Raw genomic sequence first — 15,736 nt, 5'->3', positions numbered from 1 at the left:
CTCTGGAGTTCAGGTTTAAAGTATATATCTCATATATATATAACCAATATAACCATATCTGTTTTTATGTCGTTAGAGAAGGGTAGATACTATTGACGCTTAGTCTGTTCGTCTACTTTTGATGCAGACTGTACCATGTTGCATATATGGACATCAAATTAAATGAAACGTTATTTTGAATATCGAATAGTTGACAGTTTCTAAAAGCGACAGAAACTTATTTACATGCCCATATGTGCAACTGTATAACCAAAGAGAATTTGAAATAGAGAGGTACTGTCATGGTAGATTATGTAGCTACAGTACATTTACTGCCATCTTTCGGCAGACGATTAAAACTGTTAGAACGCCATTTGACTTTGATCATTATTCTTTCACTGATATGTGTTAACTTGTTAAATATTTATATTAACGCCATCTACTCGAGAGTAGGTTATGGCGCCAACGCTCGAAAACATTGCACCGATCCATCCATCGAATAGATGGCGTTAATATTTAATAAGTTAACACATATCAGTGAAAGAATAAGGATCAAAGTAAAATAGCGTTCTAACAGTTTTATATTCTGTCGAAAAATGGCAGTAAATTTACAGTGGCTTACATAATTTACTTTGACAATCCGTCTCTATACACTCTATTCTCTTTGGTATAACTATTAAAGCATACTAACCTATAATCTAACCATATCAATCTATGAATTATAATGACTTAGTGTTTATATTATGATTTGCATCTTTTCACCAAATAATGTATTTTAGAAAATATGGAATTTGTGATATTGATATGTAACTCAATTATTATTAATTATTGTTACTGTAGAAGTCAAAATTATCTTCTTAATTAATATTAAACTTTGTAGTGCTTATAAATAATAAACACATTTTTTTACAACATTTGCATTTAAAACTTATCCTGTGACCGATATTTTTTTAACTTACATAGAATGATTGTGCTTATAATTTCATAAAGCATGTAAATGCATGCTGCATGCATGTAAATGTTTTTAACGATTTTTTATACTATAAAATTATAAATGAATATAATGTAAAAATGTATTTGGCCTCCAACAGAATTGGGGAAAAAAAAGCGTTAGAAAACATTCGTTGACTTTACTAGATGCTTTGACTTTACGAATATCGTTCTAAACAAATTTGATTTTATATGAAATATGTGACGTCCCACGGCTAAAGGTACCTTATGGCGGATGGCGCTTACGCTATTATTAACGCCGCTCCAATAATATTGCGGCGCTATGCGACGTAAGCGCCAGCCGCCATAAGGTACCTTTTGTCGTGGAACGTCACATATTATCATTTCGATAGCAGACGTATGAAAATATGTATTCACATAACAAAACATTACTTATCTTGTTTAAAGAAAAGTAACACTTTTATAGTGATTTGGATAATAAAATCTTAAGCTGTATATAGGCGTGTATATTGTCTAGACGTTAAAAATTTCCTTATTGTTCCCGAATCTACTACACTTGTCCATTTTTTTATACCACATCGGTGGTAAACAAGCATACGGCCCGCTCGGCCCCATGATAGTAATTAGCCACTCCTAATAATAAGGCTTCAATTGGCTTGTTTATTTCTGACTTGTTAGGAGTGGCCAATATCTACAGGGTGTGTCTGACCATGGGGCTTTAAATCCAGGGCTCAATTCTACCCGCTAAACTGAGCTACTTTTACTATGGCACCAACCCTGAAATCCAGATTTTATTTTACTTTTTCATACATTTTGGCTGATCAGATCAGATGTCGACGTTTTTTATGGAAAAGCCAAAAATATTTCCCCGATTTGAGGGTTGGTCCCATAGTAAAAGTAGCTTAGTTTAGCGAGTAAAATCAAGCTCTGTATTTAAAGCCCCATGGTCAAACACACCATGTATATCAGCCACCGTACACTTTTTTAGTGAGTTCGTTATAATTTTATATTTTTTGTGCATTTTAGTATCCGCTCACATTGCTCGCATGTGTGCGTAGCATACGCCGCAGTGGATTACAAGATAAACATGCATAGTACGTAGAGTGAATTCCGGTAACTTTGAAAACGGGATAATTTCGGAAATTAAACTCGCAATTAGACATAAACATAAAAAAAAGTGATACACATATTTTTCATAAATTTTCGCACTTTGGCAATATATACCTACTTACACCTTAGGATGTATTGGTAAACGTTGCACGTGTACATAGTGCTTTTAATTTAGTATATATTTACGATTTTCGAAATTACCGCAATGCACCACGTCGTCGGGGTCACACAAGTTACATAAGAGGTAAACTTCATTGTTAAGAATTGCTCATATTTAGGATAGCGGTACACAATCCAGTCATAAAACAATTTATACATGTTATATCTGTATAAACTCCGAGTAGTAAATATGTAGATTCCAAAAAAAGTAAGACAATGTTGCCACTGCAATAATTTGTTTGTAAAATAGTAAATTTCTTTTTATAAATAAACACGCTAAGATAATTTATTTATTGTTAATTTTACTCCTACGATTTAATAAAGTACTTTTATTTACTTATTTTTACATAAATACAAGACGCGCTAGTAATAAGTGGCAACACTGTCTTACTTTTTTTTTGGAATCTATTATGATTTTCAGTTTAGAAAAAGTTATATGTAAATATTAGTAGCATAAAATTACCCCGTTGCACTCCAATTTAACGTGGTTATCAGTACGTCTACCACCAGTTTTACACTGACATATTCGCTAACGTCTGCGTAAACTTACATTCTATACATCTCGCTCACACTAATATGCCAGTACGAGCGAGATGCATAGAAAGTAAGCTACGCAGGCGTTAGCGAATATGTCGTCAAGCTCGTGGTAAGGCTACTGGTCTCACCGCCAATAATCACAATAGTTGTAATTACAATGGAAAACCATCCTATGTACTACGAAATAAGGTGTATTTATGTACTACGAAATAAGGTGTATTTTGCAAATGTTATACGCGTGGCGTTTATTATGGTTTACTAGTTTTGCGCCATCATATTGGTGAAAGAGAAGATATATTATTATTATTTCATGTTTATGTATTTTTTTGTACTTCTAATATGAAAATACGTATGTTCATTTAGATGTTACCTAAAAAGAAAATAAAACTATAAACATCCTGACATATAAATGATCTACATATGTGACGTCACACGGGTAAAAGTACCTTATGGCGGTTGGCACTTACGCTTTTATTAACGCCGCTCCAATATTATTGCGGCGCTATGCGACGTAAGTGCCAGCCGCCATAAGGTACCTTTTGCCGTGGAACGTCACAGATATAGTTTAATACCTAAATGAGCACACTAGTTTTGGACAAAATAATGTTTTTCTTTTATTATTATTTTCAATTAATGAGAAAGATTGAGTTAACATTAATCTTAGAACCTAATTAATTGTAATAAAATGTTTATTTCCCATTTACTTTCAATAAATGAATTAATTTGTATTGTTGTTTTAATATAATAATCTAATTTCAGTAATTTCTAGTTCGTCACACTGACGCAATACTCATTCAACCCTACTAGGGTGACTGATAAAGTTTCTGGCCACAATATAGTAATTAATTGGCCACTCCATAGTGAGGCAGAAAGAAACAAGCCAAAGGCCTGAGTTACACTTGTAAGTTTTTACGTAAGTAGGGACACGGCTATACTACAGAATGAGAGATGAATATCGTTATCTCATTCTAACAAATAGCTTTGTCCCTACTTACGTAAGTAAAACTTACAAGTGTAACTCAGGCCAAAAGGAGTCCTACTGTTAACAGTGGCCACTTACTATAGTTCGTTTTTAGGGTTCCGTACCCAAAGGGTAAAACGGGACCCTATTACTAAGACTTCGCTGTCCGTCCGTCCGTCCGTCCGTCTGTCACCAGGCTATATCTCACGAACCGTGATAGCTAGACAGTTGAAATTTTCACAGATGATGTATTTCTGTTGCCGCTATAACAACAAATACTAAAAACAGAATAAAATAAAGATTTAAATGGGGGATTTGTATGGGATACAACAAACGTGATTTTTGACCAAAGTTAAGCAACGTCGGGAGGGGTCAGTACTTGGATGGGTGACCGTTTTCTTTTTGCTTTTTTTGTTTTTTTTTTTGCATTATGGTACGGAACACTTCGTGCGCGAGTCCGACTCGCACTTGCCCGGTTTTTAGCATTAGAAAGAACTTGCAAGAAGGTAAGCGATCTTGACATGTCTTTTAATTGAAATACGCTTTTTAAAAATCAGTAACTATTACTTATGAAAGCAGAAGAATATAAATGATCGTATTAGATTCATAATTGTTACATATTTGCCGTGACTTATTTTATAAACGTGTTTTTCACTAAAAAGACACATCTAGATTGTTTACCTTATTTCTAATGCTAAAAAAAACGAAGTATATGTAGTGGCACAGAATAAATAATAGTACTACCGTACAGAAAGGACGCTTCCTACAAAACCGAAGTTTGACAGCGATTCAGGGACGAAACATGCTGTCCCCTTCTAATGCATGGCACTATCCCTTCCGGCTATTTATGGTTGTCAAAAATCAAGTGATTATCTTATCTGTGGTCGTGCACGTAAAGGGACGTCGAGTGGTGCCAACCCTAATAATTGCTCGGAGCAATGCTGAGCCGAACGGAGCCGAGTTTGCCCGAAAGGAGGAGTGTCTCCCCCATGAATCTAGGATATACCTGGATCTGGCATGAGTGGTGGGGGTAACTGACAGAACGGGATAGTCTTACCCATCAAAAACATAAATGTAAAAAAAGAGAGCCAAGTTCAATACAAAAATTATGCTTGGCTGTGGGGTTCGCCGCAAAAAGAATGGAGATCTAAATGAGTGCCAAGTTCTATGCAAAATCCAAATATGTATTTATAGGAACAAAATAACATTATAAACAAGTATTAAACTCTATTTCTTTGCTTTATTGGATACCTATAACAATTGCTGTTATTTAAAAAAAATGCGAGATCTTAAAGCAGGTTAGATTTGACTTGGCCAGTTTTCATTACATCAGTCATTTTATAAAGTTATTCAACATATATATTTTGTAATTCTGATAAAAACTGGCCAAGCCAAATCTAGACACGCGGCAGCGTGTCAAGCCAAGTTCAAGCAAAGGAACAGCCGGCCTAGCCAAGGTTACAATCGCTATCGCTTCGACAACGAAAAGCATTATGTCTCTCTATCACTCTTCCATATTGGTGCGACAGTGACAGTTGCGTTTCGATCGCTACGGAGCGTAAGCGATCGGCATCTTGGCTACGCGGCCTGGCTAGCCAGCGCCAAGTGTAATATTACACGAACCACTTGGTGCCACTTTTGACCCTTCTATAACTCAAAACATCTTTGACGTAAACACATAAAACTACGTGTGTTTAATTATATCCATAAGGATATCTAGAAGCCCAAATTTCATGAAGCTAGCTCAAACGGTTATAAAGGTATGAAGGTCAAAAAGTCGTAAATTTTAAGACTGACTTATGACTTATAGTACCTAAACCTAACCTACTTCCAGATGACCTAGAAGGATGAAATTTGGAATCCAGCTTGGTTATTGTGTGTAACCGTAGGAAAAAATCTAAAAATAAAATAAAGTTAAAAAATAGGGGGGGTCCCCATACAAAAAAAACACTTTTTATTGGGACTGACATATAAGTACCTAAACCTAACCTACTTCCAGATGACCTAGAAGGATGAAATTTAGAATCCAGCTCGGTTATTGTGTGTAACCATAGGAAAAAATCTAAAAATAAAATAAAGTTTAAAAATAGGGGGGGTCCCCATACAAAAAAACCATTTTTTATTGGGACTGACATATAAGTACCTAAACCTAACCTACTTCCAGATGACCTAGAAGGATGAAATTTGGAATCCAGCTCGGTTATTGTGTGTAAGCGTAGGAAAAAATCTAAAAATAAAAAAAGTTAAAAAATAGGGGGGGGTCCCCATACAAAAAAATATTTTTTTATTGTAGCGTTGGAACCGTTACAAGCAGATATTTGAAACTACCCCAATATATGTATTATTATATTTGCTATATTAAAATAAAGTTTAGTTAGTCAAAAAATAAGTGGTGTCCCCATACAAAAAACTTGTAATACGCTCTAAACAACCGGCCAACGGTGTGTCGTCGGCGGTGCGCGGCACCACATAATTATACAAAGAACAGAAGTAAAAACCATACAGCGGAAACACAAGAAAAAACATTAAATCTCAATACCTGCCTAGTTTTCTTTACAAAAAGTATTGATATCCCACCAAAAACATAAATGTAAAAAAGGAGAGCCAAGTTCAATACAAAAATTATGCTTGGCTGTGGGGCTCGCCGCAAAAAGAATGGAGATCTAAATGAGTTCCACTGCCAAGTTCTATGCAAAATCCAAATATGTATTTATAGGAACAAAATAACATTATAAACAAGTATTAAACTCTATTTCTTTGCTTTATTGGATACCTATAACAATTGCTGTTATTTAAAAAAATGTGTGATCTTAAAGTAGGTTAGATTTGGCTTGGCCAGGTTTTATCAGAATTACAATATATATAAAATGATTGATATAATGAAACTGGCTAAGTCAAATCTAACCTACTTTAAGATCTCACATTTTTTTAAATAACAGCAATTGTTATAGGTATCCAATAAAGCAAAGAAATAGAGTTTAATACTTGTTTATAATGTTATTTTGTTCCTATAAATACATAAGTATTTGGATTTTGCATAGAACTTGGCAGTGGAACTCATTTAGATCTCCATTCTTTTTGCGGCGAGCCCCACAGCCAAGCATAATTTTTGTATTGAACTTGGCTCTCCTTTTTTACATTTATGTTTTTGGTGGGATCTAACCCACTTTAAGATCTCACATTTTTTTTAAATAACAGCAATTGTTATAGGTATCCAATAAAGCAAAGAAATAGAGTTTAATACTTGTTTATAATGTTATTTTGTTCCTATAAATACATATTTGGATTTTGCATAGAACTTGGCACTCATTTAGATCTCCATTCTTTTTGCGGCGAACCCCACAGCCAAGCATAATTTTTGTATTGAACTTGGCTCTCTTTTTTTACATTTATGTTTTTGATGGGATATCAATACTTTTTGTAAAGAAAACTAGGCAGGTATTGAGATTTTTATGTTTTTTCTTGTGTTTCCGCTGCATGTTTTTTACTTCTGTTCTTTGTATTAATTATGTGGTGCCGCGCGCCGCCAACGACACACCGTTGGCCGGTTGTTTAGCGCGTATTACAGGTTTTTTGTATGGGGACCCCCCTATTTCTTTCTTTTTTTATTTTTAGATTTTTTCCTACGCTTACACACAATTACCGAGCTGGATTCCAAATTTCATCCTTCTAGGTCATCTGGAAGTAGGTTAGGTTTAGGTTAGTGTCCGACCGAAGGTTCGGTTTCGGCCAGTTTCGGCCAAAAAAACATGTTTCGGCTGTAGTTTCGGTTTCGGCCAAAAAACGGCCGAACCTTTCGGCCGGACCGAAACTTACGAAATGGTACTTCGGACAAAGACCAAAAGTTGGGGAATAAGTAGGACAACAATATTAATATCTATTATCTACATAGATTCATGTATAGATACAGAAATTAATTGGTTTACTATAAAACACAATTCCACTAATGCGGGCGCCACTGGACGGCCGACGCAACCTTAAGAGGCTGTCAATACTTATAACGCGCACACTGTCTAATTGTATCGGAGTGAATGAGATAGCACTGTCGCATGTTACTGGGCCCTGGGCAAGAGAATAATAAGAAAACTCATCATCTTCCTCCCGTAATCCCGGAATTTTTGCCGTGCCCTGGCAATGGGAATGGGAGCCTGGGGTCCAATAGACAACTAATCCCAAACATTGGTGTAGGCACTAGTTTTTACGAAAGCGACTGCCATCAGACTGACCTTCAAACCCAGAGTGTTAACTAGGCCTTATCGGGACTAGTCCGGCTTCCTCACGATGTTTTTCCTTCACCGAAAAGCAAAATAGTAAATATCAAATGATATTTCGTAGGTAAATAAGTTCCGAAAAACTTTTGCTTCGTCGAACGTCGACGAAACTGCGGTCTCGCTTTTTAATACAATGGACATTGGTTGGAGTCTGTGCTCAACTACTTATCCTGAAGCCTGAAGCACGGCTTTGACTTCGCATGAAAGTTCGCCTCACTGGGGCACTTCGGACTTTTAGGCAGAGGCGTAGCGTGGGGGGGGCTAGGGGGGCCATAGCCCCGGGCGGCACATAAGCGGGGGCGGCAAACACGGCATTTAAAAAATAAAAAAATTAAGAAATCACGTTTTTCAAAAACCGATGGCGCGAACGTCGCGAGACGGCGGTGCGGATATCGATATTGCTGCGGGCCGGAGCGCGGCGTCCCGAGCGCCCGCCGAGCTTACACACGAACGGACGAAAGGGAACGGAAAAAACGGTCTAAAAGGGACTGTTTTACTATACTAACTATACAATATTACTCCTTATTTTTATAACTTTAAACCTTATTTTGGAATGTGTGGGTTTTTTTATTTCTCGAACTTATGTCACAGATGACAGGGATGACAACAAACAAAGTTCGTCATTTGTTTCGAGTTTGAGAACAGTGCAACTAGTGCAAAGTGCAATATTTACGGAAACAAATAATAGATTCGATTTGCGAATTGTTATTGAATTATTGTCGAAAGGTAAGTACCTACCTACTTATTTTTATTGTATTTAAATGTTGAGTAATTTAAATGTAATTATGTACATATATTCCTAGTTTGAAAGTTTTAGGCGTATGTGCGTAAACTACAATATCTACCTTAGAATTAGGTGCCGAGCTACCGAGTAATTAGTAGGTACATAATGTGTATCCGTTTTATTTTGGAAATACAGTGTGATCTCGATAATGCGAACCTCTTTAAGTCGTAATTCTCAGTCATTGACGTTTTTTCTCATACTTAAAATACTTAAATAGAAAAACGCGGTAAACATAGAATTATTTCGACTCCGTAACTCGAACAAAATGTTAATTCCCTGCGAGGTACTGACAGTAGTTACTTATTTATACACGAATTTCAAAGAGCAGACTCCGTAAATCGTAATTAGCAAAATTTATAATGACGTCTTACTTGGAATCTCGCGAACTCATAGCAATAAAATCCAAAAAAATGTTCGGGTCTTCTATCTATTGTTTGTGCCTTGCACAAGTTGCACGTGCAAGGAATGGACACATTTATTAAACTTTCTAAGTAACACAGCTGTGTTCGTTATTTTTATTCACTATCGGTCAGTATTTAATTTACTGTCAGCTTGATAACAAATAAAGAAGCCAGAGCAGCAGTTAACACTATGAACTTATGTTGAAAGGTGTAATGAGGAGTTTTCAGAAAATAGTATCCCCAATTAGCGAGAGTAGAGTTTGGCTAATGAAAGGTGAACCTGCAAAAACTCGGTAATATCAAAAAAATCAACAGCAGGCATCACAAGGATTGCATAATTTTTATAATTTTTTATAATACGAGGGCTGCTACTTATGTATCCGGAATGGGCCACTTACTGGAACTGTATTAAAAATATATATAACATATAAAAATGGAACTCTTTGAAAGCAAAATACAGCTTGTTTCACATGTCTATCAACTCGTATACATACATATTATAGATATTTTGAAATTTTGCAGGTTTCGTTAACAACTTTCATTAACAAGACTCTAGTTAAGAAAAGTTAATCGCTGTCAGTTTTATGACGACAATTAACCATATGAAATCTTCATGGGATTAACTTTTTGCATTTTTTTTATATTATAATATTGCTAACAGTTTAAACCAAGTTTCCATTGAAATATAATGCTTAATTTTATTATCGTCACAAAACTGACAGTGATTAACTTTTCTTAACAACTCACGCTAATTGGGTACACTTTTTCTGAAACTCCCAATGACGTCGAAGATCATGTTTCGGTTCTTTGCTTGAACTTGAAAAAATAATAAAATTATTGTTAAAATAAAAAATAATAATAAAAAATCTGTTATTTTTAATAACAGATAGGCCAAGCAATAAGAAGGTATAGAGGGAAATGCAAGGAACACAATTTTTGACTCCGTAACTTTGTTTGGACTAGTTAGGAGGTGAACATATCAAGAGTCCCCGGCCGTAGCCCCGATGCTGGGGGTAGAGAGGGGAAAGAAGGTCGAATTTTTCGGTTTTCCATTGATATCTTGGAAACTTTGCGTCTTAGCGACATGACTACTAAGACAAACCGAAAGCTAATAAAATTAGTTACAAGTTTTATCCAGTCAAGTTTTTCGATATCTTGAATAGTTTTTGAGATACCCGCTCTTGAAAGTTTATTTAGGGATTTTAATTTTATCTTGATATCCTATCCTATAATTTTATCTTGATATAAATGATATAATTTTATCTTGATAAACAGCACCGGGGCTACAGCCGGGGACTTTTGATATATTCACCTCCTAACTAGTCCAAAACAAAGTTACGGAGTCAAAAATTGTGTTCCTAACATCAACGTTTTTTGAGCATTCATTTCCTGACCTATAATATGTTATGTCATTTATGTACACGGTTTTATTTCTGAAATATAATTGTTTAGGCAAGTTGATTTATTTATTAAAACTAAATTAAATAAACACAAACCATCATAATATAACGTAATATACTAAATACTAAAATACCTGCTTAAATAACTAAATAAATGATTGCCAGCCAAGAAAAAAAAGTTTTATTTTAACATTTTTACCGAACTTTTTCATGTCTGACTACTAATGTTTATCATAAACGGGGCGGCAAATTTCTGATCGGCCCCGGGCGGCAAACACATACGCTACGCCGCTGCTTTTAGGCCCAGGTGAAGATCGGTACCCGGCCTTGCGATATTGTTAACAAAATATTTCGCGCTCGCTGCGCTCGCGTTTTTGGTTGGTGTTTTGGTTGACCCTGTATCTACATGTTAGCTTGACTGGTGACTGAATAGAGTTAGACCAAGAAAATTCTGCAATGATTTTGATACGCAGTGCAACTAGTGCAAATGTTATTGATACGTCATAATTTCATAGAAGTTTTGACGTTTAAAATAACACTTGCACTGCGTGTGTTATCAAAATCGTTGAAGAATCATCTTGGTCTTAGTAATTTTCTTAAAAAAACTGCTTAAATAACATTAATTTCAAGGACATTCGGTGTTGACAGCCCCATAATATGTGTATAAAAGCGGTTTTATGACATTTTTCAACGATTTTATCAAGTGTACAAAAGTTTCGGTTTCGGTTTCGGTTTCGGCCGAAAATAGAGCCAAAGCCGAACATTCTGTTTCGGTTTCGGTTTCGGCAAAAAAACATGTTTCGGTCGGACACTAGTTTAGGTACTATATGTCAGTCACAATAAAAAAGAAATTTGTATGGGGACCCCCCTATTTATTAACTTTTTTTTTGTTTTTAGATTTTTTCCTACGCTTACACACAATAACCGAGCTGGATTCCAAATTTCATCCTTCTAGGTCATCTGGAAGTAGGTTAGGTTTACGTACTTATATGTCAGTCACAATAAAAAATGGTTTTTTTGTATGGGGACCCCCCCTATTTTATAACTTTTTTTTATTTTTAGATTTTTTCCTACGCTTACACACAATTACCGAGCTGGATTCCAAATTTCATCCTTCTAGGTCATCTGGAAGTAGGTTAGGTTTAGGTACTATATGTCAGTCACAATAAAAAAGAAATTTGTATGGGGACCCCCCCTATTTATTATCTTTTTTTTTGTTTTTAGATTTTTTCCTACGCTTACACACAATAACCGAGCTGGATTCCAAATTTCATCCTTCTAGGTCATCTGGAAGTAGGTTAGGTTTAGGTACTTATATGTCAGTCACAATAAAAATTGTTTTTTTTGTATGGGGACCCCCCCTATTTTATAACTTTTTTTTTATTTTTAGATTTTTTCCTACGCTTTCACACAATAACTGAGCTGGATTCCAAATTTCATCCTTCTAGGTCATCTGGAAGTAGGTTAGGTTTAGGTACTATAGGTCTGTCAGTCAGTCTTAAAATTTACGACTTTTTGACCTTCATATCTTTATAACCGTTTGAGCTAGCTTCATGAAATTTGGGCTTCTAGATGTCCTTATGGATATAATTAAACACACGTAGTTTTATGTGTTTACGTTAAAGATGTTTTGAGTTATAGAAGGGTCAAAAGTGGCACCAAGTGGTTCATGTAATATTACACTTGGCGCTGGCTAGCCAGTTCCTTTGCTTGAACTTGGCTTGACACGCTGCCGCGTGTCTAGATGTATCTTTCAGTAGGAGTAGCAGAGAAAGCGGTATTATTGCTTGTCCTTGTCACAGTCTCACTTTTTGTTTGTTCCCCACCTTTTTATTAGTATGGAGAATGGTGGGCAACAAATGAATTCGACCAATCACAGTGTCGCATTTGCGTATGTTTTGTCCCTCACGGAGGCACGCGTATACCACTTCTATGCGATCCTACCTTCTATGGTCTCCCCACTGGTAGTGGCCAATATCAGTCACCTGACTTGTAACATTATAAATGCGAATCCTGCCTACATATTGTTTCATCACGATTAAACCGCTGAAGGAGCATTCCATGAAATTGTCTACCGTTGTCCCGTACAAACGCGAAGTTTCTGAAGATTTAAAGGTATAAGAGTTTCCTTTTCTATGACAAATGGTCAAAAATATGCACAGAAAAATAATCGCCTGCTTTAAATGCCGAGAAAAAAGTCGCAACATAGGAAATACAATGTGTTTGTACGGGACAGCCCGTGGAATGCTCCTGAACTGATTTAGATGAAATTTGGGTACAATAGGATAGTTTTTAACAATCATCATCATTATCCCACGCAGACGAAGTTGCGGGCAGAAGCTAGTTTCATATTTTGACCGAGCGTTAGCGAAGGTCTTCAGTTCAGCTTGGACGAAAATGCTTTCGTATGTCCGGATGTTCTCGTCTACAGGTCACATTTTTCAATCGATTCTCGTGAAATTTTGTGAGCAGGTTCAAGAAATAAATAAATACTTGGTTTTTTTTGTAACAAAATGGCGTATGGGGGTTCGTGAAGTCTACAGTTCAGAGCCACTAGTTTGTAAGAATGGGGGGAATTAAGAAAGAAAGTTTTGTTGATTAGCTATCTTTATTATTAACATGTCTTTCGAAACTTGTTTGCTTAAACTGGAAAACTAATAAACATGGTCAACAAACGAAGGAGAGCGTTATAAAACTCGCCGCTCACATCTTTAGGAACATCGACGTATAGGCCGATTGCGTCCTGTTGAACTTCGTGCTCTTCGTGAAACCATTCGGGGAACAGAGAGGGAGGGCCGATGATGTAGTGCCACCGTCTCCCTTCCGCACGGACTACTAGTGAAGTGTGCGCGCCTTTGAAGTATAGCTGAAATGAAAATTTAGTTACTCTATGGTTTACTAAAGGCGCTAGTGATGCACTCTGGTGGCAAAACATTGCAGTAGTATTGGATGGAGATGACAGCCGTCACCGTACCCAAGTTATCTGACGGAAAAACCTATAATGCCGGCTACATACGTAACGATAAATCGTTGCGATAAAACTGTGCAGTCCGACTGTGCGGATAAATCGAACCGTGTGTATGACAAATCGTTGTCGATTATCGTAACGATTTGTCATACACACGGTTCGATTTATCTGCACAGTCGGACTGCACAGTTTTATCGCAACGATTTATAGTTACGTATGTAGCCGGCATAAGTAAGTACCTTTATTGAAGGGAGCCCCCTATCTGCATCGTCTATGTTTACTTCTGCTTCATCTTGGGTAGTCAGACTGTAATAAAAAATGTTAATTAGGGCGCTGCCACACTGGCGATTTGCGAGCGAGGCGAGCGCCTGTGTAGCAGCGCCCTTATATTAGTGTCTTTTATTAGAGTTATCGCAAGACCGAGAGGCATGGCGATGGCGTGATCTGGTGTTGGGCCCGAGGACTCACTTTGGGTCGTTGCGTCACCGTAGTAAGTATACCTATGTAAGTCATAGTCAGTTTTCGGCACAGCCGGCCTAGCCAAGGTTACAATCGCTATCGCTTCGACATCGAAAAGCATTATATCTCTCTATCACTCTTCCTTAATAGCGCGACAGTGACAGTTGCGTTTCGATCGCTACGGAGCGTAAGCGATTGGCATCTTGGCTACGCGGCCTGAATGTGTTAATGTCCTCGACTGTAGGTACTTACGCGAATTTGTTAATAACTCTCATTATTTCAGCAAGCATAGTTTTTTCATCCACTACAGGCATAGCTCGTCTAGACGGTTTTTTAGATTCTTTGTTCTTCCTGGGCTGACGATAACTGGGAGCACTGGGACTGAAAGCAGAACTTTAATTAACCAAAGAAAAAATTGTTGTATAATTATTTTAAAGTCTAAGAAAGAAGTGCCCGAGTTTGGCCACTGAAGTAGGTAAGATGTCCATCGAAGCCATGTTTTTTGAAGCGGATTGTCAAACGTATCTTAATCTCAACAGCGCCATCTAACAAATCCGAAGGACCAATTACTCCAATTAGTCTTTTCTGTAAGTTTACAAACTCTTCAATAATCAATGTACCTATGCCTTAACTTAAGGTGTGTCTCAGTGGATGTTTGTAAAAACAATATCGTGGTGCCGATAATCGGCAGACAAGAAATAACGGCCAAAGTGCGAGTCGGACTCGCGCACGACGGGTTCCGTACCATTACGCAAAAAACTGCAAAAATTACGTTTGTTCTATGGGAGCCCTACTTAAATATTTATTTAATTTTGTTTTTAGTATCTGTGAAAATTTGAACTGCCTAAACTATCACTTTTCATGAGTTACAGCCTGGCGACAGACAAACTGACGGACAGTGAAGTTTTAGTAATAGCTATTAGGGTCCCGTTTTTATCCTTTGGGTACGGAACCCTAAAAATTGTGCTGGCTTGTTGGCATCAGTCTAGGTTTCCGTATGCCCTCCACAGTCGCGTATGCACGCAAACGGACTACGGAACCCAAATAAATATACAGATACTCACCCATCATTTAACTGAGCACCAAACACCTCCCGCGCCTCTTCCCCCGACACTTGTCTCAATCTCAACGAATCCACGTCACTATTCAAGCTTAAAACCCAAGCATCCACCGGCGGCGAAGCAACTCTAAATCTCGGAATCTCTTGCAAACTGTTAAACAGCTCGTGAAATATATAATCATGATTTGGATTGTCTAATTTCGCGAAAACCGTTGAAAAGAGAAATATGATTTTGTACATGGTCGCAGGTAGAATGAGTAATGATATGGACAACAGAATGATAACAACTAAATCAATATAATGTTATTCTTTTTCTGCGATTCGTTGCGGTGTATTAGATACGCTGTATGTCTTGATTACTAATTGAAATGTATGACGCATTCAGGGTGTTGCTTCCTAGTAACTTCTTTACGCGTTTTCACCCTGTGACATTAATGGAAAGCTCACTGCGGCGCATTAATCGTTTCAATCTTCAAAACTTGTTTGGTAAAATCTACTTATCCTATGTCCTTCCTCGGTCCTCAAATTATCTCAGTACCTAATAATTTCATCGAAATCGGTTAAGCGTTGTAAGCCTGAATAGGTGACAGACATACTTATACTTTGTATCTTTAGGTACTTAAATAAAAGTAAACAAATAATTGGTACTTTTTCGGGTAGTTATAACATTTATTGATTAACCAACCAAATACAAAA

The 15,736-nt window shown here is 36.8% G+C and overlaps 1 protein-coding gene and 1 long non-coding RNA gene across 2 annotated transcripts in view; both read right to left on the bottom strand.

Moving 5' to 3' along the window:
- LOC134674007 (uncharacterized) overlaps window positions 1-15,736 on the bottom strand; it is a 173,046-nt gene that overhangs the window by 78,483 nt on the left and 78,827 nt on the right. The gene's annotated exons all lie outside the window — the stretch shown is intronic.
- LOC134673993 (uncharacterized) lies at window positions 13,191-15,623 on the bottom strand. Its single transcript, XM_063532047.1, has 4 exons — window positions 15,045-15,623; window positions 14,233-14,361; window positions 13,761-13,827; window positions 13,191-13,419 (listed from the first exon to the last, which is right to left on the bottom strand). Exons 1-4 carry the CDS (start codon window positions 15,278-15,280, stop codon window positions 13,195-13,197), a joined length of 657 nt encoding a protein of 218 aa, XP_063388117.1. The 5' UTR covers window positions 15,281-15,623; the 3' UTR covers window positions 13,191-13,194.

The sequence above is a fragment of the Cydia fagiglandana genome, chromosome 19, assembly GCF_963556715.1.
Source record: "Cydia fagiglandana chromosome 19, ilCydFagi1.1, whole genome shotgun sequence".
Classification (NCBI taxonomy): domain Eukaryota; kingdom Metazoa; phylum Arthropoda; class Insecta; order Lepidoptera; family Tortricidae; genus Cydia; species Cydia fagiglandana.
This window is presented reverse-complemented; position numbering and strand designations above follow the sequence as displayed.